General features: G+C 37.3%; 1 protein-coding gene and 1 pseudogene across 2 annotated transcripts; both read left to right on the forward strand.

The window, feature by feature from the left end:
- The first annotated feature begins 52 nt into the window (after window positions 1-52).
- On the forward strand, window positions 53-10,492 carry LOC127454306 (free fatty acid receptor 3-like). 2 transcript variants are annotated; one of them, XM_051721416.1, is made up of 2 exons: window positions 53-157; window positions 5,004-10,492. In XM_051721416.1, the coding sequence occupies exons 1-2, from the start codon at window positions 102-104 to the stop codon at window positions 6,013-6,015; spliced, it is 1,068 nt and encodes a 355-aa protein (XP_051577376.1). In that variant the 5' UTR covers window positions 53-101; the 3' UTR covers window positions 6,016-10,492. The 2 variants fall into 2 exon arrangements, with proteins under 2 accessions (XP_051577376.1, XP_051577377.1); XM_051721417.1 differs by lacking the exon at window positions 53-157 and adding an exon at window positions 171-257.
- Window positions 10,493-14,015: 3,523 nt separating this feature from the next.
- LOC127454543 (free fatty acid receptor 3-like) overlaps window positions 14,016-26,923 on the forward strand; it is a 36,248-nt pseudogene continuing 23,340 nt past the window's right edge.

The raw sequence follows: 26,923 nt of genomic DNA on the forward strand, positions 1-26,923 counted from the left end.
TACTGAAATTGTGCTGGTGTACAACAGGAAGTGTTGCGTCTGTCCTGTTTTGTCATTATACTGCGTGTATGTCACGATGACCTCATTAAAATAAGCATTATATGGGAGTGAAAGTAACACTGTCACCGAGTCTACGCTTCTGGACTGACCTTTTAAGGTATGAAATATGTCTTGCTGCTTCTATTTTCTTCTGTTTGGTTTGAGAGTGTAATACTTGAAGAGTTTGTTTCATTTTAAGGTCAAGATTGTTTCACCAGGTAAACAGTCTTTACAAGTTTAAAAATGTCCATTTTGGACTTGCAAAATTACATTAATATTCTCTGTTTTATAGGCTACAGAAGTATAATCGTTTTTTGAATGTTTTAATTTTGTTTTTTTGTTTTTTTACGTGTTGAAAATTCACTTTATATAAGCTCAAAGGTGTGTTTCACATATATCTAGATCACTACTACTGGTTAATGTGTACTGTTTTTATGGTTGGAGGAATCATGCCTTGCCTCTTGAAAAGAAAACATTTCTGTAACTATTTTAATAAACTGTTCAAAGAATCAATAATAATAATAATAAAAAAAAAAATGTAAATCACAATAAACTGTTCAAAGGTATTTTAATCCCATAGAGGTCTAATACACCTGGCGAGAGTCTCATTCATCTATATGGCATTTGCTTGGTTAGAGTCCTAAATGCCATGTGACTGATCACTCTATATTATAAATCCTTGCAGCAAACGGGAAAACAAGAATCCATTTCTGTTAAGAAATGTTACAAACACTGATAGGAGCCCTCCAAAAAAGTCACTGGGAAAACATCTACTATACTATAATGATTTTTGTGTGTGAGAGTATGATTTTTGTATTGTATTGCATGCAAAAAAAAAAAAAAAAAAAAAAGACTACTTTTTAATGGCCATCAGTCAGGGGCATAGGACCGTTTTAGAGAATTATTGAGAATATGTGAAAAGAATATGTGATTTTTAATTTTTTTTTAATAGTATGTTTTAAGAATATATGATATCATTTGAAAGAAAGCATATCAACTGAGCTTTTAACAGACTTTAATAATTAGAACTAAAGTGTAGAAACCATGTATTTTCATGTTAAACAAAATAAATATCATATAATTGAATGACTGTCAAACATTGGGTCCAGTCAGCTAGAACCCAAGAATCATAGCACACAAAATATATTCCTTAATGTCAGCGTCAAATATGATCTTTTCTGAACAATTACAATCACCTTTCTGTCTACACTGTAGATTTGATCACTGATCTTTTTTTGATTTGTTCTAAAATAAAGCTCTGGAAAAAATTGAGACCACTGCAAAATGATCAGTTTCTCAAAATGCCATAGAATTTTGCAAAATGGCTAGCATAACTTAACAAATGTTAGTGTTAGTTAATTTATTAATTCCCACTACAATGGGATTTTCAGTATTTTCATAAAGCGATTGAGATTTGATATTTAGCTCTTACCTTGCTGAAAATTAGGCTGGTTTGTTAGGTAGCAGGTTTCAGTTGGTCTCCCAGTCTGAATGGCTGAAAAGTGCCCAAAAACCCCTCTAAAACCACCCAACAGACCAACCTGACCAGGCTGGGAGACCAGCTAAGACCAACACATAAGCTTAGGCTTTTTCAGCAGGGTTTAAAAGAAGACACATTTACCAAACATCTGTATGAGAATTAATTTGTTCAGCAGATACCTAACTCATAAGGCTAATAAACTTACACTGTTAAATTTGCAATACCAACAGAACCTCATTACTAATTTCCATCTCACCACGTCATTTGCAGATTTTTATTATTATAATTTTGCAACAACATCATATATCTCTAGAAGCTCCATGATGCATTTCAAGTGCTGTTTTAACTATTGACTATTTGACCCCTAAACCAGACAGACTGTATAGGCTATAGCTCCATATGTTCAACACACAGCTGTCTGGTTTAGTCAGCCCCATACATTTTGGAGTGTTTTTTGTCATTAATCAAAAATAGCATTATTTACTGCCTTAAACCTCTTGTTTGTAGTTAAATGTAACAACGGTAGTTCGCACTGATCACTTCCTTTTATGTCTGTATGATGTCTGTTAACATTTTTATCAGGGCTATTTTTATTAGTTACTGACGATTTCCCAATTTAATGTGGTTCGGATTCACAAGCTCTCAGTTAGATTTGATTCCAATTTCAACTGCATTTCAAAAGACTTCTTCAACAAGAAACTCTTCAATAATTAAACCCTTCATACTTATGGAACAGTGAGGCTGTTTGGATTCACAAGAGCATGTGTTGCTGTAGCTTGAGGGCCATCAAAAATTGGCTGTTATTTGAGTAACATCTCTTAGCTCAATGGCTGTGAGCAAACAGAAACATTTTTGTACTATATTGGTGGCATTTCAAGTGTTTTTAAGTGTTGGTATGAGTAGTTAGAGTAGCTGTATACTTATCTATTGCATTTGTTGGAGTGGGCTTAAAAAAACAGCTCAAGTATGCTTTCACACTAGAATGTTTGGTACGCACCCGGGTTCATTTGACGTCAAAGTTTAAGTTATATGGTTGATGTGAACACTGTTTTCTGAACTCAAGTGCACACCCATGAACTGCACCTGAATGGTCCAAGTAGGTATAGCTGCAGGCCAGAGACCTCCAAATAAGGGCGGAATCTCCAAAAGAGGGTGGGTCTGGAGTAACTCCACCCTCTTTTGAAGATTCCACCCCCTTTTGGAGGTCACTTCCACTCACAATTAAGGTTAGGGAAAGGGTTAGGTTAGGGGCTCCCTATATCTTTGCAGGCGGTTTGGAGCTCTTGCCCCTTTTTGGAGCTCTGCCTGCAGCAATATCCTTCTTGAGTGGTCTGGGGTATGGTTCATGTGAACTCCAGTACGGTTTGCTGCTGATATGAACGCAATATGTCCTATACCATGTATGTAAACCGCTATTGATGATGTAGAGTATAATTTGCGCTTTTGCATAGTTGCAATTATTATTTCTCATACCTGCTTGTCTCCAAATAAATCACCTTCAGAGAGTAGCTCACATTCTTCACACCTCTTTCAGGTCCACAGCAGACAAACGCTAGCTTTCTTCACATCATTGCACATTCAATGCATCTGAGGCAGACATACGCAAGTGCCATTCTGTGCATGTAATGTTTTGGTAGTAAATCCAAAGGGTAAAAATAAGAACTGTCAAAATTAACGTGGAAATGCAAAAAAGTTTATGCATTCGCATTCATTTTTCTTTATCGCGATTAAGGCTTTTTCAGTTAATACAGCATATACCAGCATAAATACTGGTTGGAAGACAGAACATTGTAATGTGTCCACCCGAAGTCATTACACTGACGCACACCACAAACACATATAACAGTGATTCAGTGTCAATGATAAAGTTATGGGGAAAGAAGCTCTTAATGCTATTTTGTTGTACAAAAAAAGCCTAGATGGAATATGTGACAGAAATCAACTATTTTTCAGCCTAAGTAAGGAGAATTTTAATAACCACAGAAGCACGGCAAGTCTCTTAAATATCACCAAAATGCAAAATGAGACGTTTTTGGCTGAAAGCATGGAGTTCAAAGTGGCACTTGACGCTGGCACTGAAAACCTGATGCGAATCATGAACAATTGCTGTAACAAAGCGGATAGCCACAGTCTACTGGCAGATTAATATTGTGGGGAATGAGAATTTAAGAGATTTATTGCCCATTGCAATGAAAATGCAGCCTATGTGGGGACTAGTTATTTAAATTAGTCAAACTTACACTTACACTTTGGGAAACATTTAATGTTACTTGAACTGGTGCTATTTTAGAGCATTTCTATCTTTATACTGTGGAAGGCTTTGTTTGTAAAATGTTAATGAAGCATTATATTGTTACATATTATTTTGTTTTCTCTTTCTAAGAAGGAAATCAATGCACGATTAATCGTGCTTTACTACAGAAAATGTATGCGATTAATCGCGATTAAAATTTTGAACTGACTGACAACACTAGTAAAAATACTTCAATAACACTGCAACTGATGTCTTCTCCTCCTGAGTCATTACCTACTGTGGTAAACAGCTGCCATGAGTTCTCATGTTGATGACGTAACCGTATAGTGCAGTGGTCGGCAACCTATAGCACGCAGAGGGGTAATCATTAGCACGCCAGCAATGGCGAGAGAGGAGTAAACTATTAATATGAAATTCCACACCTGTATTCTAATCTACATCTTGATGTAATCCATCCTCATGATCACGCAGCATGTTTTTATCAGCTGAATGGGAGGCTAAACACAAAGTTAAAATGTGACGAGGCTGTAGTATACCCAACAGACTCGTACAGCGCGTGCAAGCCATTCGCGCATCACAAGCCGGCCGCGCATCACTTTTGGTTAATCGCATGAGTAAACATGCCCACTTTGATTCGGTCAAGCTGTGTGGATGACAGCCTACATTCTGCGTTTCATTTGTTTCTTTTTTGCTTTCAGAACAACATGTAATGTAATAAGGAAAACACCACTATTAATCCTTGAGGATTCCAACCCAGCATACAGGGTGTCGGCACAGCCATTGACCAGGAAAATAAAAAATGGCACTCCATGTCAAAAAGGTTGCCGACCCCTGGTAGAGATATGATGACGTGAACAAAGACTAGGGAGAGCAGGGGGAGGAAGCGAATTCAAGTTCAGACCAAGTATATGAATCAATTGTGAAAGCACCCTAAACCAGCATGGATTTCAAATTTGTCCACACTCCAGAAGTTTATGCTGGTTAGTGCTGGTCTAGTTTGGGACCACCATAGCAGCAAATGTGGGTGGGTCTGCATGGATCTGGTTAACCTGGTTGAGCTTGCTGGTAATTTAGCTGAGAAGCCTTTTGCGGACACCTGCTCATTAGTTTACCATGCTGGTGATCAGCATCCAAAACACAACATATGCTGCTCTTTTCAGTAGTATTTAAAAATGTTAAACTTAACATATAAGTCTTGTCTTTAGTAATGATCTCTGTCTCCTATTGCAGGGTTGTATACTTGGCAAAAACGGTGACAATGGTGTGGACTGTGGCCCTCAGTAACCTGGTGTTAGCAGTGTATGGATTTACTCTGATCACTGGCCTTCCAGCCAACATCCTGGCTTTCTACACCTTCTTAAAGAAGGTTCGCCAGCGGTGCACCCCCATAGATGTCCTTTTGCTCAGTTTAACTATTTCGGACCTGATCTTCCTCTTCTTCCTGCCATTTCGTATGGTGGAGGCGGCAAACATGAAATGGACACTGCCGTACTTCCTCTGCCCGCTGTCGGGTTTCATCTTCTACGGCACAATCTACAACAGCACCTTCCATCTGACGGCCATCAGCGTGGAGCGCTACCTGGGCGTGGCTTTCCCCATAAAATACAAGCTAAAACGCAATCCCCAGAATGCAGTGATAGCCAGCATTATATTCTGGGTGGTATCCATGGCGCACTGCAGTATCGTCTATATCATGCAATACCACAACAATTCCAACCCCAACTTCACCAATCCATCCCAGCGGAATTCTTGTTATGATGAATTCAGCCCCGAACAGCTCAAAATCCTCTTGCCGGTGCGCTTGGAGCTTTTCGCAGTGCTGTTCTGCGCACCTTTCCTCATCTGCTGCTTCTGCTACGTCAGGTTCATTCATATCCTCTCCAATCTACCCAACCTCAACAACAAGAAGCGACTCAGGGCAATTGGGATGGCACTGGGAACGCTTCTGGTCTTCATTATCTGTTTCTTGCCCTACAATGTATCGCATGTGGTGGGGTATGTGCGCAACTACAGCCCTGATTGGCGAGTGTATGCGCTGCTCACCAGCACGTTTAACGCATGTCTCGACCCATTCATATTTTACTTCTCTTCCTCAGCACTCAGAGGGACATTCAAGAACGTCTTGCGAGAACTGGTAAGGCGGCTGACCCTGCCCTGCTTTCGTTTTGGTCTCTACTGCCCCCTGTTGAACTGTGTGAATTCAGAAGATAGAACTCAGAGCTCAACTGATAGCACCCTCTAACGCAAGTACACAAATGCTTGGCCAATGCATTGCAAGTGTGCCATTCAGTTGAACATTCTTATGGCACACTCTTTTATTGCTCTGGTGGGAACAACCCTATACCTTCAAATGTCTGTGCCATTAAACCAAATTCTGAAGTGACATGGCAATAGTACCACAGAGATTGAAGAAATATTCAACAAATTAGGATTGAAGTGTCAACTGGGAATCAATGGGGACATGTTTAAATTCTTAAATGGCACCAAACAGAATTTAAAAAATAATGATTGTTTTCGGACAGGTTTTCGGAACACTCCACCATCTTCCATTGTTCAACCTGCAGAGTGAAATTCCAATTGGTGCCACTAGTAGCATAGAAATTTCACACTTATCCTTTGTCACATCTGCATTTTTTTTTACATTTTTCTTGTATTCTCATATTGTGTAGGCGTGCTTGTAATTTCATATATTTATATAAAGAGATGCATGTCTCCTGTGTTTTGTGATTCTACCTCTTTGGCTAATGGCTGGACCAACAAGGGGGTCTGAGTTTGACTGATTAGCTTCATTTTCACACTGAATGTCATGTAAATATTGCACTTTCTTTTTGCAAATTTTCTTTCCAATTTTGTTTAATTTTTGTACCTGTTTTTTTTGTCGGCACTTTGAATGATTTGAACATTTAATGATGTACATTTATTTTTTTATTGCCATTATTTTGTATTAAGATTCAAGGGTGTATTGCTTTTTAAGAAATTAATTATTTTTCATATACTAGTTTATACCAGTAAATGTTATTTCAAATGTAAATATGCACACTTATTTTCTGCAAAAATAGATAAGCTTACTTGGAGCTGTAGCTTAGTAATTAGCGCACACGTTCCACTCAGGTTGAGAAGTGTTGCTCATGCAGGAGACAGGCTGGTTAGAACATGACCCGTGTCCTGTATAAAATAACATAAGCTTGCTTAATTTGTGAAATTATACATTATAATATTTTTTTCTTGCATTTGTGGGTGCAGTAAAGGTGCTGTAAGCGATGTTAGCTATTTTGCTAACTATTTCCAAACTTGCCACTCAGTTAGACTAATGTCTTCTCTCAAAAATAACACTCCTTAACAAAAAAAAAAGAAAAAAAAAAGACCAATCCGGGCTTGGTATGGATTAGCATACTACCATACTATTACTATTTCTGCCATATCTCATATTGCAGAAAAAGTTAAAGTAGTATAGTAGTTTGATATTCTGAACACAGCACCGATGTTAGCAAACCCAAGTGTTCAAAATGACAGAGACAGAGAACGCATGAGATTTTAGCCATATTGGCTAAAACACGGAGCCCCCCATTTTCTGAAACAGTTTTGCATTCCTTTGCAATAGGTTGTGTTCTCTCAAAATAGCTACAGTACATTCACTACAAATTAACCATGGTGTTACTATTGTAAACAGGGCTTGACATTAACATCGCCCACCCGCCAAATGCGTGTAGAACTCGGCAGTGGCGGGTAACTGTCAATCTTACTAGCCGCTTTGGCGGGTGACGCTTTCAGGGTTTTTCCTGGATTGAACATTATATGAATGTTGGGTCGCCGAAGCAAATTAAATTATATACATCTTGCGTTCAGTGCTTTAAAGCTGGATTTCCATCACAAACCCACTCGTGTGAGTGAACCGCTCTGCGTGATCCTGAGTATGGGTGTCAAACGGGTTTTCATCATTATCCACGCATTATCATAATACGCGCTCCAGAGATAGCGCAGAGCTAGATTAAACCAGGCTTCCCTCGATATTGCGGCGCAGATCACAAAACTTATGCAACCCATTAGACATTTTACACAGATTATTCCACATTACAGCGCTTTGAAGGAAGTCAAACATTTTAAACAGCTAGACAGCCTTGACATATTAAACAGTAATGATGAGGAAAAGGGGGAAACAACACTGTGGCATGTACAGTACCAACATAAATTCCAATACTTTTCAATGTACACATCACCCCCCCTCACACTTTCAGAAATCAGAATTTATGCATTTTTTAAACTATTTTATAAATATATATTTTAAGTCAAAGAATAATCTTTAATATTCTGGGTGGGCCTGGGTCTAATTTGGGTGGGCCCTGGCCAACCCTTGGCTACGCCACTGCTTACAGCATCTTTAACCAAACCATCTAAAAGTATTTAAAATAGATTATTTTTCATTTAATTACATGACTTAGCTATCATTTTAGTATTAGCATCAGGCATTAGAAGTCTGAGCAAAGAGCAACACTTTTTGTTTTTGTATAGCACTATTTTACAATACACATAATTTCAAAGCAGCTTTACAGACAAAAACTCTATTTGTGTGAAAAAAATAAGACATTTTAAAAATAAAGTTTCTTATAACAATGTCTGTGTACAAATGAATTCATTCGTTACTTCAAAGAGCAAAGTGACAGACCAACATTTCCTTTTGTTGAAATTTCACAGTATTTTTACATAGATAACAGACAGTGATATGAATTACGTGTGCTTTAAAGATTCAAGTGTTCTATGTCCAAAATCACTCACCATTTACTATATAGTTCATTATATGGGTTGTCAGGAATTTGTTTTTATTTTTTTATCTTTGTGACTTTCTATAGGCCTATTCCATATGGAACATATGATATACTGTAGTGCTGTTTTATACACATAATACACTGACTGAAAGTATACAACAGATGTACTCTACCTCAGTGGTTCTTTTTTATTTTTTTTCTCATCTGTGAAACAAAAAATTATAAACAACTGCTAAATAAATAAATAGTATTACAACCCCAATTCTGAAAAAGTTGGGACAGTATGAAAAATGCTAATAAAAACAAAAAGGTGTGATTTGTAAATTATAATCACCCTTTGCTATACTGAAAGCACTACAACTAAATATTATATGATGTTTTTCCTTGTGAATTTCATTGTATTTTTTGATGTACTGTCATTTCAAATCAGATGATTTCAACACACTCCAAAAAAGTTGAGACAGTCGAGTGTTTACCACTGTGAAACATCATTTCTTCTAATAACATTTATTAAGTTTAAAAAGTGGAATTTTCCCCCATTCCTCCATTATGCAGATCTTCAGCTGCACAATTGTATGGGGTCTTCATTGCCGGATGGTGTGCTTCATAATGCACCACACATTCTCAACTGGACATGGTCAGGACTGCAGGCAGGCCAATCTAGCACCCGCACTCTCTGCTTATTCGCCAGGATGTGGTTTGAAATTATCCTGCTGAAAATGCCTGGACATCCCTGGAAAAGGCGGTGCTGGATGGCAGTATAGGCTGCTCCAAAATTTGTACATATCTGTCTGCATTAATGGTGCCCTCACAGATGTGCGAGTTACCCATGCCATGGTCACTGACACACCCCTGGCCCATACAGACACTGGCTTTTAGACCTGATGCTAATAACAGCTTGGATATTCCTTTTCCTCTTTGGCCCGGAGAACACGACAGCTGTACTTTTCAAAAAGTATTTGAAATGTGGACTCATCAGACCAAAAAACACGGTTCCACTGTCCTACTTTCCATCTAAGATGAGACCGAGACCAGAGAAGTCGGCAGCGCTTCTGGACAGTGTTGATGTATGGCTTCTCCTTTACATGGTATAGTCTTAACTTGCATCTGTGAATGCAGCGACAAGTGGTGTTGACTAACAAAGGTTTACTAAAGTAATCCCAAGCCCATGTTCATGATATCCATTACAGATGAATGATGTTTTTTAAGATAGTGATGTCTGAGGGAACAGAGATCAGGAGCATTCAGAAGTGGTTTTCGTCTTGCCCTTTACGCACCAAGATTTTACCAGATTCCTTGAATCTTTTAACTATATTGTGCACTGTAGGGAATGAAATGCCCAAAATCCTTCCAATCTGTCTCTGAGGAACATTGTTCTCAAAGTGCTGGATTGTTTGCTGAAGCATCTGTTGGCAAATTGACAAGTCTCAAATGATCCTTGCTCTTGAAGGACTAGGCTGTTTTTGGAGGCTCCTTATATACTATAACACAATTGCCTCACCTGTTTAACATCTCTGGTTTCACATCACCTTGTTATTTTAACTTGTCAAATTGTTATTAGTCTTAAATTGCCCCTGTCTCAACTTTTTTGGAGTGTGTTGCAATCATTTGATTTTAAATTACTGTAAATTTAAAAATATCAATGAAATTCACAAGGTAAAACATCATATAATGTGTAGTTGTAATGTTTTCAATATAGCAATGTGAGAATATAAGTTACAAATCACTCCTTTTTGTTTTTATTAGCATTTTTCATACTGTCCCAACTTTTTCGGAAATGGGGTTGTACATTTCCACAAGGCTCTCAACTCGTTTTACATCTATGTTAACCTCCTGAGACCCCCGCGTGACTGTTATGTGCATTTTCCATTTTCCTTTTTGATTAGTAACTAGTAGCATCTAAAAATAAAATAATAAGAATTCTGGAGCAAATAGTTTTCCTAAAAATTGATGTCCACATATGTGAACACTAAGCTTTAGATAAGTCACTTTTTTCATTAAATTGTGTATTATGTTTCCAGGAGTGTTGGTTATTCATGTTTTCGAGACGTTACAGACATTACATCCGATATTAGCATAATTAATTCTGATTCAAAGTAATGTCCAGGATCATCCAATCACTGCCAACCATGTTAAAATAAAATTATACATTATAAATTCTGAATCTATGTACTGATTATCATTGTCACATGTCTGTCAAACATGTTGAGTGATCCAAACATCATCTGCAGCCTGAAACTGAACTCTTGATCAGATTTTAGGAGTGAATGCACTTAGCTGCATAGAGAGCTATAGGATGCTCCCTTGCTCCCTATTTAGTGAATAACTTAACCTCCAGTGTGCTGTCGGTCTTCACTGGTCTCAGAACAGTTCTAAATGCACCTTATTTTCATCCTAACTCCATATAAAGCCTCTGAAAGCAACATTTTTATGCTTTTGGAGGCACCCATTTATTCTCAATGTGAAAATGCAGTAAATATATAGGAATGCATTTACTAATGTTAATGAATAGAATAGTATTGTATAGTGATTACAAAAAATATAACACAATGTATATTTAAATGAAGCGAAATGACCCAGAGATGTGTTCGAGTTGAAAGTTATTAAAAATAACTAACATGTTTTTCCTACTTCTGAGGAAATGCGGTGCCAGTGTCCACATATGTAGACATTGTATTTATCAGCATGCTGACGCGCAAAAAATTAACTGATTTTTAAAGTGGCATATCAAACAAAACTAGAGACTGCTCTTTACAACCAAACAAGTGTTAATGAAAAAATGTAAAGAGATTTCTTACCAGAGGCACATTTGTTGGCGCTGCGTCCGTAGGAGCGCTTCAAGGAAATCGACGGTATGTTGTTGTGTCACGTGATTCGGTGCGGCAGAAGTTAACCTTTTAAATGACAGTCTAGAGTGTTGTGAACAGTATTCAGTCTGTTAAAATGAATTCAAATTATGCGTTGTGTATAACGAAGCCAAAATACAACATCCACGCATGTGTGACTCGGGGTCGCACGAGGTTAATTTAAAACATGGCGCCTTTACTAGGTCTGAAATCATTGACGCCAAATGCCATTGGTTCTCATCATTGGTCACATCAGCAACTGAGATGTGGCATGTTTGAATAATGCGACCATAAATGAGACTTGTGAGATGGATAGATTACCAGTGAATAACAGTTGTAATTTTGATTAATTCCTTACACAAAGTTGTTATCATGGACAAGAACTGCATGAATACTCTTAAAAAACTCTTTTTTCCTGTTTTTACACAGAAAAAAAAAAACGATTGCATACAGGTTTGCAAGACATGAGGGTGAGTACTGTAAATAATGAATAATTTTCCTTTTGAGCGGCGCTATTTCTACGGTGTGAAACACAGTATTATGTGTGGAGTGCATCAAACATCACTGTGAAAGGGCTGACTTTCCAACTTTCTATATATGGGAGATTAGTTCTGAAACATTGGGTATTTCCATGACTTTCTGAATGTCGATGGTGGAAAATAGGGATTCATTCATGGCTTTATCAGCTTTTGAGGACACATTAGAGCCAGAAAGAGGGATGTATAGGGATAGCTTTGAATGCTTAGAGCTTTGATGGGGAGTGCAAAAGTGGAGGAAAAGCACTGGGCTAGACTGATTCATCACACTCCCTGTCTCTCCTGTGTATGCAAACGCACACCCATTGACTATTTAGACATCTCCCACATACACTTATAGGAGTATAAATCCAGATAAGAGTGTTCCGTCTACACCATTTGACTTTATTACATGCACAGAGCTATACACATTAATGTCTATATAAGGTGTCATATCCAGATACTGCAGAGGGATGGATCTAGTGCTTATTTAATAATTTTCCCTTATCATTGCTCAATATTGAAAATGGAAAGTAAACAGTTGTTGCAGAAGTCATCAGTGAACAGACACCAGTCGCTGCTGAAAAGAGAGTGAATCAATATAACGTAACATCAGAGTGGTCTACTGTTGTAAGCTGCATCTATCCCATTCATTTTTTTTTTGTCATGGGGCAGTTGATTTTTAACTATTAATGACAGACCTGCTCTGAGCTCCAAGGTTGTCCACAAGGGGCGCTATAGTAAGATTAGTGTGAGCTGTTTCTGTGGTGAGTTTTTCTTTCAAGTCAACTACTGTCATGGCAGATCAACAATTTGAAGAGAATATTGCTCGGCAAGTAAGTAAAGTAAATATATTTATAGCAACTTACCAGAATAATAACACATCCAGTTTAATGGCACAGACTTTTGAAGGTAACTCTGTCGTCCACTTGAGTACTGCACAGCAAAAAATATAAATAAATACAAATTATTACTGCGTATTTTTGTCTTGTTTTCCAGAAAAAAAATATCTAAACTTTCTTAAAACAAGATACATTTACTTGAGAAGCAAAATGGCATAAGATATTTTGTCTTGTTTTCAGAGAAATGTAACAAAATGTGGTGCGGTTTATCCTTATGACAAGAAAAAACTATCTGCCAATAGGGTAAGAAAAAAACCTTGATTCAAATGCAAAACAAGTTGAATTTTCTTACCCCACTGGCAAATAGTTTTTCTTGTTTTAAGTATAAACCCCACCAAAGTTTGTTACATTTCTCTGAACACAACATTTAATATCTTATACCATTCTGCTTCTCGATGAATTTTTTCTTGTTTTAAAGATATGTGGATAGTTTTACTGAAGAGTAAGACAAAAATGCTCAGTAAGAAAGTGATTTTTTGCAGTGTGAGGTTACCGCTACAATAACGCAAGAACACACATTAAGCATGTTAAACTAGACCGTACGTAAGCAATGCATTGGCCAAGCAATCACATCTGTGTTCACGTCCTTGCTTAGAGTATGTTTTGGCTTTTACGCCTCTCATCCACACTAGAACAGCATTTTCCTCCACTGAAAACAGAGCATTTTGAAAACGCTATTCATTAACGCATACTTTTAAAAACGATGAAATTAGGAAACTGAAAACAGAGTTTTTAAACAAAAACAGATTTCTGTCGACGTGGCCTTAGTGTTACTCCCCAACGTTGTGTAGAATTATATAAACGATGGACATTCCAACTCTGTGGTAATCTGCGGAGTTCAGAGGGTACATATTCCATTTATTCCTGGTCGTCACATGAAACCATTTTATAGAATCTAGTTATTGTTTTACAGTCCAATGGTGCTATCTTATGCCAACCCAGTCAGGCCTGTTTGTTAAGCATTATTGACTTACCACTTTACACTTACCATTTATCAATGTGACTATCAAAGTTTTACTTCATGTTTCTGTATCTCAACTGGTACAGCTTGGCTCTAGCAATGCCAAGGTCATGGTCATGGTCTCAATTCCCAACAACCACATTGATAAAATGTATAACTTGAATTAAAAGCATCTACCAAAATGCATAAATGTAATCACTTTTGTGAATGGGATTTTAAGAAGTGAAACAACTCTCACCAGGGTTCCTTCTCACAATGAATGTATGGAACGAAGCAACCACGCAAAAGTGTGATTTTCACCTGTGTTTTTCCGTCTACATCATCACCTTCATCATCGGCTTCCCGGCCAATATCTTGGCTTTCTACACATTCAGCCGCAAGGCTTTGAAGAATCCGACCCCATTGACATCCTCCTCCTCAACCTCACCATCTCAGATCTCACCTTCTTCTTATCCTTTAAGATGCAAGAAGTGGCCAATGATATGGTCTGGAGTATAACATACGACCTGTGTCCACTGTCTGGCTATGTGTTCTACATGACTATCTACAACAGCACCTTCTTCCAGACTGCCAAGAGCATGGACTGCTTCCTTGGAGTGGCCTTCCCCATCCAAAACTCCTTGAGGAGAAGACCCATCAATGCCATGCTGGCCAGCATCTTCATTTGAATGTTTTCTGTCCTCCATCTGAGCATTGTCTACTACAACCGTCTGAAATGGGACCTCCACAATGGAACATCTGCTATGACGGATTCACCGATGCTCAGCTTGAGATCCTCCTACCCGTATGTCTAGAGCAATGTGTGGTTCTCTTCTGCATTCCTTTTCTCATTTGCAGCTTCTGCTACATAAATTGAATTCACATACTCTTGAGGCTGCTAACTATTGGCCGGCGGAGGAAGTTGAGGGCAATTGGTCTGACTTTGGGCACACTTTTGGTGTTTGACACTACAACATCTCCCATGTGGTTGGTTTCATAATCAAGCAAAGCCCAGGTTGGAGGGACAAAACCCTGCTTCTCAGCACATTCAATGCCTGCTTGGACCCGCTTATCTTTTACTTCACTTCTGCAGCTGTGAGGAATGCCCTGGGCGCAATGACAAGGGCCATTTTCAGCAGATGTTGGTGCCATTGCCCATGAATCCTCTGGATTTCCAAGAAGGAACCTCCTGAAACAGAGAAAAGCGGTCTTCCGGAACCACAGGAGATCGACGCACTTTGAAAACTGGAGTGGTGGTGGTGTAGTGGACTAAAGCACTGAACTGGTAAGCAAAAGGTTATTGGTTCAATCCCCACAGGCACCACCATTGTGTTCTTGAGCAAGGCACTTAACTCTAGGTTGCTCCAGGGGATTGTCCCTGTAATAAGGGCACTGTAATAAATGTAAAACAATGACTTTGTTGTAGTTTTACATGAATGCATGATTTATTGCAGCTCAATAAACATTGTAATACTTCCTGGTGAGATGAGGAAGAGGGCATTGAATGTCAAAACAACACAACTCACATGGAGAGTGTTATTATCTTAGTACGAAAAGAAAAACATTGCAGGGAAACTTGAGACTGAATTGGGCATCAGCAAATAGTGGATAAACTTTGTTTGATTACGTTTTGTATGGAGTGTTTATTCAGCCAGAATTAAAACCGAAGTCAGAGCTTATTGCAACAACATTGTACCCCATCATTCACTTCCCTCAATACAAACAGAAGGGAGTATGAGGGCATCAATCACTGGGTGATATAAAGGAGTCACATTCACCAGCACTATGTGGGTCAACAGAAGAACCTCGTTCAAAAGTTGTCGTGTTAATATTTAAAAGGTTTTCACTTCTGAGAACAATTGTTGGCTGGGAAATGTCAGTGTGGTTGCCTGTCAGTTTGTGTACGTGTAAGTCTGCAGGATGGAAGTGTATTATTTCTTAATTTTTAGAGAAAAGGAAGTGATGAAACATCAGTACACCACAGTCACTGATGATGAAGGAAATGATATTGGAAAAAAGACAAAGAGCTTGCATTAACTTGTTTGCAGTTTTAACTTAAATGGTGAGAGTAACAAATGGAAGACATAGGGAGACATTATTGGCACAGACATTTTTCAGGGCTTCATCAATATTTTTCAGTAATGATACTTTTTTTAATCTTTAACAGATTTTTTTTTTTTTTTTTTAAGCCTTGAGAACTTTTTTTGTTGTAGATTCATCAATTATTTTTTAATAATGATACTTTTTTAATCTAAAAGATTTTTATTAAAAAAAATCTAAAGAACTTTTTCTGTCATGGCTTCATCAATTATTTTTCAATAATGATACTTTTTTAATCTTTCACAGATTATAATTATAATTTTTTTAAGCCTTGAGAACTTTTTTGCTCATCAATTATTTTTTAATAATGATACTTTTTTAATCTAACAGATTTTTACTTAAAAAAGTTTCCATCTTAAAATATAAAAATCCATGATTATAATATTACATTTTTAAAACTATGATAAACTAAATAAATAAATATACATAAGCAATTTCAATATTTACTGTGAAAATTATTTATAACTTTTTTTTTATACAATCAAAAACTTTTGCCACCTACCTGTTATTTATTATTATTTATTTTTTCAAAAGTTAGCGTACTTGTTTATCAAGGAGACAACAATGTTATTTAGGATAGAATAAAATGCTAGCCTTAGCAAAACAAAGCAGTCTCTTTTTGTGTTCCACAAAAGAAAAACGTCATATGGGTTTGGAACAACATGAGGGTGAGAAAATGAATTTTTTGGTCACCTTTAATGAATCATTGCACCAACTTTTAAACACTTCATTTCAAAGACAAACAACATTTTTGTCAGACTTACTGTAACTTACCATGCTTTTATTTGGCCTTCCTTCTACACCAGTGTGATCATACTGTTAAAGACAGACGTAATTTTCTGATCATTTCCCCATTCCAAAAAATTCTTAACATTGCCCATTTTATTTCAGTATCAATCCACTATGTTATTAAGCAATTCCCAATTTCCTTAAGACTACCGTTACCACATACACATAAATAAAAGCCTCAGCCCAGAAATGACTCTAGCTTTGAGAATATTCAGGCATCCGTTGACCTCACTGTGAATTGCTTCTAAAAAAAAAAAAAACATTATTGGAGAGTAAAGGTTTCTTGGGAGCTGGAGAGATGAATCGTATGCATATCCTATTTGTGATTCCATCACATTATAATGGCTATTTAAATGTATTTCTTGACTATGGCTTTCTCTTGCACTAAGGCAGTGATGCCGATAGACAGTGCCATTATTACTCACCCTAGTGTGTATCTGGAATTTGCTATTCACTGACAGACCTGAATAAGCAACGGGCAGTGTCTAAGATCTCAGTGTGTTTGGGTCAAGCTTAGTCTGATGTCTGCAGGACAAAAGCTCATGACACACAACAGACACCACTCAGCAGTGTTTGGATCAGGATAGCCTGTAGGAGAAAAGAGGGTGTAGAGTGAGAGGTGCAAAAGATAATCATGAAGTTACTCTACATGGAAAAAAATTGGGTAAATATAAGACTTTAAAGAATTTCTGAGGATAGAATGAAATCATATAATCTTATAAATATAGTTGTAGTTTAGTCCATATAAATATACAGTAGATGGATTATAAATATAGAGGTTTACAATGAGGTTCCATTCATTAACATTAGTTAATGCTTTAGGTATCATGAACTAACAATGAACAATATATTTTGTACAGCATATACTGTATGTATCTTTGTTAATGTTAGTTAATAAAAATACAATTGTTCATTGTTATTTCATAGTGCATTAATGTTAACATATACAACTTTAGATTTTTAAAATGTATTAGTAAATGTTGAAATTAACATTAAAGGAATATTCCAGGTTAAGCGCAATTGACAGCATTTGTGGCATAATGTTGATTACCACAAAATCTTTTCTTTAACCCCTTAAACTCTGGTGCATTTTTGGGCTGCCGCCTGCAATTTTTCACACTCAAATTTAAAAGCTCACCATTCACACATACAGTGGACTAATTGCAAAAAATTGGTCTCATTTTTCAGAGAGCCCCCCCCCCTTAACCTTGGGAGAAACCAGGCTCACTGTGGGGGCCAGTTCCCCTCTGGCTAACCAGCATGAATATAATGCCAATATTAGTTATTTATGTGCAGTGTAAGTCATGGTTTAAAATGAGTAAACTAAGTAAGTGTTGAGGGCCAGTGTTTAAACAAAGATTTTGTATGAACTGTAAGATTAATGACTAATGTCTTTGAAATCCATCCTGGTTCACTCTACCTCACTTTGAAAAGTCTTATTTTATGCCACTAGATGGCAGCAAGTATACATTTTTCCTCTATCACATTCCATCACAATATACAGATCTGAAATGTAGGTGGCGCTCTAACACATTTTAGCCCTCACAGATGTGCTCGTCCATAGACATTCAGTCTAATTTTCAGTTCATGCACCATCCTCATTGTTTCATTGAATATCTCGGCCTCTGAGTGGACTAGAAGCTCAATTAAGATGTCATTAAAAAGTTGAGAACAGTATTTTGTGGCACAAAACAAAGCTCTTATTTAGGGTAACATTAAACAATTAGGGTGACAGTTACATTAAAGTGAACATATATTATAGCTACTAAAAATACAATTAGGAAAATTAGAAAACACACTTTTTTATATAACAGAGACGAAAGTATAGTGATAAACAGTAGCTGAAAAATAAGCAGTTACTTCTGCGCAAGGGCTCGAGTGAATCGGGGAATCATTTATTTGAACAAGTTAATTTACTTGAACAGTCCAAACGAACCGATTCACTATAATGAATGGGACTTCCCAATGCTACATTTACAAATGAATCTGTGAACCTTTTACTATCAATAGGTTAATTTACATGAACAGTCCGAAAGAACCGATTCACTATAATGAATGGGACTTCCCAACGCTACATTTACAAATGAATCTGTGAACCTTTTACTTTCAGTTGGTTCATTTACATGAACAGTCCGAATTAACCGATTCACTATAATGAATGGGACTTTCCAACGCTACATTTACAAATGAATCTGTGAATCTTTTACTTTCAATCGGTTCATTTACATGAACAGTCCTAACAAACTGATTCACTATAATGAATGGGACTTCCCAATGCTACATTTACAAATGAATCTGAGAATCTTTTACTTTCAATCGGTTTATTTACATGAACAGTCCGAATGAACCGATTCACTATAATGAATGGGACTTCCCAACACTACATTTACAAATGAATCTGTGAATCTTTTACTTTCAATTGACAGTCCGAACGAACCGATTCACTATAATGAATGGGACTTCCCAACGCTACATTTACAAATGAATCTGTGAATCTTTTACTTTCAATCGACAGTCCGAACAAACCGATTCACTATAATGAATGGGACTTCCCAACACTACAACGAACTGATTCACTTAAATGATTCAGTCTTCCCAACGCTATGTTTCTCAAGCATGAAAAAAGCGTCGATTTCATGGTTTCACTTTCAATTGTCACACATTTCTCTTTTGGGGCTCTTTAAAGACAGCCTTTTCTCCTAATAGTTAGGTCAGTGGAAAGTGACATATTATTATGGACATTATTGTGGATAGACAGTGTAATATCACCAGGACATGACAGAAGCCAGACTTCAAGCTGCATCATGTCGTGTGCATGTAAGCTGCATCACAGATCCAACGGTAAATGTCTATTTCAGAACTGGACTCACTCGTTGGTTGTTGAGTCAGTATGATTTAGTAACCAGTGTCTAACATCAGTCTTGTTCATTCAGGAAAATCAGGCCGGTGTTTCTATTGTGTGCAGTTGTGGTTTCAGTTCCCCTCTTGGGTCAAATCTGATTATTTTGTGGATTATATCTCTGGTTTCTAATGTTCAAAATAAAGAACTAAAAGCAAGAACTTAAAGTTCAGTATTTCTACTCATGCAAAACACATTTACAGTAGATATCAAGGTAATTTCTGAGCATATTGAGGCCCTAAACAAATTCCTACTTGGAGTCTTTAACAAATCTGAATATATTAACTTAGAGTTAGTTCACCCAAAAATTAAAATCCTCTCATGATTTACTTAACTTTAAGCCATCCCAGATGTGTATGAATTTCCTTCTTCAATAGAACCGAAGTGAAGATTTCAGCTCTGTTTGTCCATACAATCAGGGCCGTAACCACAATATACTATCCCCCTCAATAATCAGATATGGCCAGAATGTCCCCCCCAATAATGGATATCCTTGTTGCTGTTCTGCTGCAGTCCATTATGCACCGCTGTCTAATTGTTATTAAGTTGTTGCAGGAATAACATAATTGTTTATAAAAGTTTAATTTTTACCGTGCTCAGTAGTCTAACACCGCTCGTCAGTGTCAAATTGATGAAGGCGGGACCCAAGTTTAAGAAGCTGAGCGGGAACCTTGTGGATTATTCTATCAGCAAGCATTTAAGGTTTAGAGTGTTTGTGTCAGGTGAGATGTAAGTATCTAACTAAACATGCAATATTTGACCACTGTTTTGATTGAAATGTCATACCCGACCGACATTAATTTCCAAGGGTGCAACCTATTCACCATCACCACCGTTTTGAACTGAAAATATGTCACGTACAGTACGCGATTTGTACTTCATTCATAACTGTGAATGTGAAAACATTAACGGAGCAGTTTTCAGCAAATCAGGCTTAAGACAAAGAGCGAATGTGTGTATATTGTTAAGGACTTGAATGAATGTAGTAATCTGGCAGGCTTTTGAAGTAGCTTTTTTAGAAAATTCTCTTGGCATTGTCTAAGAAAATTATCTATAAAAAAAAACCACAAAGTAGAGCATTATTATCACCCTCAGATCAGAACTAGAACATGGTAAGACTTGTGACTTCTATTGTGCTTTTAGGTTTTGGTAAGGACCGTGTCATATACCGTGTCATATATCCGAGGTCCTGACTCTCAGTGGTCATTAAAAATCCCAGGACACTTTTCGTAAAGAGTGGGGGTGTAACCCCAGTGTCCTGGTCAAATTCCCCCCTTTGGCCCTTATCAATCATGGCCTCCTAATAATCCCCATCCATTTATTGGCTGTATCACTCTACACTCTCCTCTCCACCAATAGCTGGTGTGTGGTGAGCGTACTGGCACACTATGGCTGCCGTCGCATCATCCATGTGGACGCTGCACACTGGTGGTGTTTGAGGAGAGTCCCCCTATACTATGTAAAGTGCTTTGAGTGCTAGAAAAGCATTATTATTAATTATACAGTATACTTAGTGCAAATATTATTAGGTAATAATTTAAAATACATTTTTCTAAATAATTTCTTTATGTCTGTAATTAATTCTGAATTTTGTACAGCATCTCCTAAGAGTCTACTTTTAAAAGAGACCATTTTATTGGGAGTATGTCTTGTCAGGTTTGTGCTCAACAAATGAGACACTAGTTAAAGGAGTAGTTGACTAAAAATGGAAAATTTACTTTTACTCACTCATATACTCACCCTTATGTTATTCAAAACCTATAAGCTGTTACTTTTCCCTGGAACATGAAAATATATATTTTAAGCAGCTCTATTTCTTAGAATAACAGTTTATAGTGAGCAGGAGCTGTCGAGCTTCAAAAAGGACAAATACTATAAATCGTTATTAAAGGTTCAGTATAAAGACATCATAACAGTAGTCCATATGACAAGTGCACTATATTCCAAGATTTCTGGTGCCATACAACAGCTTTGTATTGTGTGGACTGCTTTATGGTATATTAATAATTATGTTTTTTTTTTTCTCTCTTTGGAAAAGAGCAGCGTTAGGATTCTTGAAGAAAATATTTTGTTAAAATTCTACTGGGAGGAAAAAACAATGAGGGACAACTTAAGAGCAGTACATTATTTTGTGTATTTTCTTATTGCTAGCCAGCTGACACAGTCATTCATTTTCCTTTGAGACAGCACAAAAAAGAAAGAAAAGATGACTGAAACAGGCAAATTGCTAGTAATGCAGACACAGTGTTTGTCTTGTACTGTGTGAACTTTAAAAATACATGTATCTTTTAAAATCAAAAATTATACAATTTCAAATTCAGCAGGTTCAGCAGGTTCTGCTGAAGAAGAAAAGACATACACATCTGGGATGGCTTAAAGATATGTAAATCATGAAAGAATTTACATTTTTGGGTGAACTATTCCTTTAAAATTGGAATACATTCATTAAACAAAATGCAAAATAAATAAATAAATAAATGAACAAGAAATTAAAAATAAATTACCAATAAATAAATATACAAATTAACAATAAATTACTATAAATAACAATAAATAATTATCCTCATATGACCCAAACGTGACTGCTGTGTGCATTTTCCATTTCCCTTTTTGATTTGTTACTAGTAGCACCTAATAAATAATAATAATAAAACAATTCTACAGCAAATAGTTTTCCTAAAAATAGATGTCCACATGGACAGTGAGACTAAGTTGGGAAATTTTAAATACACTGCCTGGCCAAAAAAGAAAAAAAAAGTTGCCATTTGATTTAAATAATCAGATCCTTAAGAGTCTATGATTGGATCATTATTGCAGTGATTAATATGTTTCAGATGGCAACAATTCTTTTAACACTAACTGATGCAGTGTGTAGCTTCTCATTTCTTAAACAACCATGTCAGAAGACATATCCCGTGGTCGTGGAAAAGATGTTACTGTGTTTCAGAAGGGGCAAATTACTGGCCTGCATCAAGCAAAGAAAATAACTAAGGAGATATCTGAAATCACTGGAATTGTGTTAAGAAATGTCCAACGCATTATTAAAACCTGGAAGGATAGTGGTGAACCGTCAGCTTCACGGAAGAAATGTGGTCGGAAAAAAAATCTTGAATGATCGTGAACAGAGATCACTAAAACACTTGGTGAAGTCACATCATAAATAATCGACAGTAGAGCTCACGGCTATGTTTAATAGTGAAAGTAAGAGCATTTCCACATGCACAGTGTGACGAGAACTTACAGGATTGGGACTAAACAGCTGTGTGACCACAAGAAAGCCACTTGTTTGTGAGGCTAATCGGAAAAAGGAACTTAATTTGCTAGAGAGCATAAAGATTGGACTGTGGAGCAATGGAAAAAGATCATGTGGTCTGATGAGTCCAGATTTACCCTATTCCAAAGCGACAGGTGCGTCAGGGTAAGAAGGGAAGCACATGAAGCGATGCACCCATCATGCATAGTGCCCATTGTACAAGCCTCTGGAGACAGTGTGATGATCTGGGGTTGCTTCAATTGGTCAGGTCGAAGCTCAGCAATGTTATGCAGCAATAAAATGAAGTCAGCTGACTACCTGAATGTACTGAATGACCAGGTTATCCCAACAATGGATTTTGTCTTCCCTGACGGCATTGGTATATTCCAGGATGAAAATGCCAATATTCATGGGGCTCAAATTGTGAAAGAGTGGTTCAGGGAGCATGAGGAATCATTTTCAGACATTAATTGGCCACCACAGAGTCCTGACTCTTAACCCCATTGAAAGTCTTTGGGATGTGCTGGACAAGACTTTACGGAGTGGTTCGACTCTCCCATCATTAATACAAGATCTCGGCCAAAATGAATGCAACTCTGGATGGAAATAAATATTGTGACGTTGCATAAGTTTGTCATTATCAAAGCTAAAGGCATTCCATCTAAATATTAGAGTATGCAAATTTTTTTTGGCCAGACAGTGTAATACTAAGCGATAGAAAGTCAGATTTTGTTTCATCAAATTGTGTATTATGTTTCCAGGAGTGTTGGTTATTCAAGTTTTTGAGACGTTACAGACATTACATCAGGAATTATCATAATTAATTATTAAATAATTAATTAATCCTGATTCAAAGTAATGTCCAGCATCATCCAATCACTGCCAATCATGTTAAAATAAAATGATACATTATAAATTCTGAATCTATGTACTGATTATCATTGTCTCATGTCTGCCAAACATGTTGAGTGATCCAAACATCATCTGCAGCCTGAAACTGAACTTTTGGTCGGATGTTAGGCGTGAATGGGATGCTCCCTTACTCCCTATTTAGTGAATGACTTAACCTCCAGTACATACAGACAGCACACTGGTCTCAGAACAGTTTGAAATGCACCTTATTTTCATCCTAACTCCATTTAAAATCTCTGAGCAATGTTTTTCAGCTTTTGGATGAACCCATTTATTCTCAATGTGATAATGCAGTAAATATACTATTCCTAAGGAAAAAATGTGCTAAAGTACACATTAGTGTACATTGTGTTTAGCAGCATGGTGTTTGCGATAAATCGCTCAAATTTAAAAAATGGCATATCGGATGAAACTACAGACTCTAATCTTTTGACTCAAAAAGGTTTCAATGTAAAAACCTGATTAGGTTTCTTACCAGATGTAGTTTTGTTGGCATTTCTCCCAAAGACAAACTCCGCTGTGGTTGGCGCCATGTTGTTTTGTCACATGACTCCGTGCGTCGAACGTTTAACCCTTTACTGACAGCCCAGAGTCTCCTCAACTGAGATCAGGGGGTTTCAATGAATTTAAATCATGCATTGCATAAAGCCAAAATACAACGTCCACGCATTTGTACGCAGGGAGGCTATATTTATAAAAAAAGAGAGCTATGTGGGGCCCCCTGGTGGCCCTGAGAGTCCACTTATACTGCTTTTAGCTAGAATCGGCCCTGATAGATATAGTCAATACATTGTCAATTTTGGCTGCTCGGAAAAAGTGTACGACATTGCTCCCATTATGATCAACAAAGCTGACTGGAACCGTCTCTGTTTTTGCAGCGATGCAACTCCACTGTATTTCTTTCACCTTATTAAACAAAATATTTACAAAAATCTTTACATAGCTATTTCATGCTTTTCTTTTTTTTTCCTATGATTTTTATTTGTTTTATATATAAATGACCTCTGACCTCTACATCAAAGTAGCTCATGATGTTTCTGGCCTAGTATAAATTGTGATTCAATAAGAACAGTTTTCTGTGGCGCAAAGATGAAGAGACTCAGTGAATGAGCAGGGACACGAATGAATCATTTATTTGAACTAGAAGAAACTGATTCACTAAAATAGGACTTCACAATGGTAAATATACTGTAAGTGACTCAGTGAATCACAGGTTCATTTACATGAACTGTCTGAATGAACTGATTCACTTAAATGATTAGGACTTCCCAATGCTACAAGGACACTTTAGGTGAGTGAGCGTGTTTGTTTACTCAACTTGCCGTTTAGTACAACATGACAAAAGTAGCTTCTACGCGTTGTAAAATGTTGCTTGTTACTGGACATGCAACCCTATTGTGCAAATAGCTGAACTACTGTAACGTTACTAAAAAATGTAGTCAAGTTAGTAGCGCCACAGCAACTCTGCCCGGTGTAAACATGCATGTAGTTTAAACTTAAAAACGTCTAAAACTGTCAAGTGCAAGAACGAGTTTAAAAATTTAGTCATGTTCGGGTGTTTGGTTGGCAAATGTTTGGCCTTCAAGCTTCGCACCCCAGGAGATTGCAAATGTCACAACAAGCAAAATTTCATAGAATCAGACATATTTTCTTTAATGAGCCATTCACCGGATGTTTCCTAGTCTGAAGAATGCAACTAGAAAATGCCAATGTCTTTTTCTTCTCAATACATTATGTGTAGACTGAGATGGATATCAAGGATAAACAGACATGACTGCCTTTCAGGAATATGCAGTCATTAAAAATTCGAGAAACTGTGTTACTGTTCAACCAAGAGGCTGAATTTTTGGCCCCCTGTGATAGCGTAAAATGCAATATGTGTGATATTTAAAACATTTATGTCTTACCAATGTAGCATGAGCCTTGAGAGTGACAGCACATTACACATGGTCACTATACTGTATGAGTCTTGATTGATCGGATTGCGTATGGACATTACATTTACACTTGGCCACATAAATGTGTCTCTGCAATATGGAAATAAATCTGATCTGTAATTCCCGTGCTATTTTACAAATTCAGCAGAGTTAAATTCCGTGACCATAATAACGTCTTCAAAATGTGGCTTAAAAATTACTTTAACAATTGTGCTACAAAAGTGCAACCTTGCTGACCTAAATCTGTTCGACCGTCTGAATCTCGAAAGTAAAATGATTCAAGTAAATAAATAGTCAGCCTCCAGTGTTGGAGAAGTTACTTTGAAACTGTAAACTACACACTACTCATAACTCAAAGTACCTGAACAACAGTCAAACCACTGTCGTTAACAAATAGTAGCTTCACTTCAAGCTACCAACACTTTAAAAGTAGATAACTCCATTGAAGCTATATGAAGAAAGTATTTTTAAAAATAAAACTATCAGATGATACTATTTCATTCTGTAATCAGAAGTTCTGTTCAGAAGCTTCATTCTTAAATTTTTTTGTTCCACATTAGTACTGTTCTGATTCAGGAACTCAAGTGAATCAATGATTAGGGGGCCTGGGTAGCTCAGTGGTAAAATACACTGGCTACCACCCCTAGAGTTCGCTAGTTTGAATCCCAGGGCATGCTGAGTGACTCCAACCAGGTCTCCTAAGCAACCAAATTGGCCCGGTTGCTAGGGAGGGTAGAGTCACATGGGGTAACCTCCTTGTGGTCGCTATAATGTGGTTCTCGGTGGGGTGCATGGTGAGTTGAGTGTGGTTGCCGCGGTGGATGGCGTGAAGCCTCCACACGCGCTATGTCTCCGTGGCAACGTGCTCAACAAGCCACGTGCTAAGATGTGCGGATTGACGGTCTCAGACGTGGAGGAAACTGGGATTCGTCAACCACCACCCAGACTGAGGCAAATCACTACGTGACCACGAGGACTTAAAAGCACATTGGGAATTGGGCATTCCAAATTAGGAGAAAAAGGGGAAAGATCCCCCAAAAAACAAACAAACATATTTTTAAAAGTATTTTAGCGTCTGTTCTATACAAAATGCGCAATGTCTTAGCCTACATAATACTGGCATACAAATGGAAATCGCTTCATTGCACAGATGGAGCTCGAAAATACGATTGCACATTTGCAGCCGCAGGTGTTGTACAATGAGTTATTGTTAAGATGAAAGTGTGAAAACTGAAACTGAAACCGGGAGTGGGAGCAGGAGAGAGGCGTGCCTTTTCAGCACAAGGGATCGAAT

This window comes from Myxocyprinus asiaticus, chromosome 16 (genome assembly GCF_019703515.2).
Source record: "Myxocyprinus asiaticus isolate MX2 ecotype Aquarium Trade chromosome 16, UBuf_Myxa_2, whole genome shotgun sequence".
Lineage (NCBI taxonomy): Eukaryota > Metazoa > Chordata > Actinopteri > Cypriniformes > Catostomidae > Myxocyprinus > Myxocyprinus asiaticus.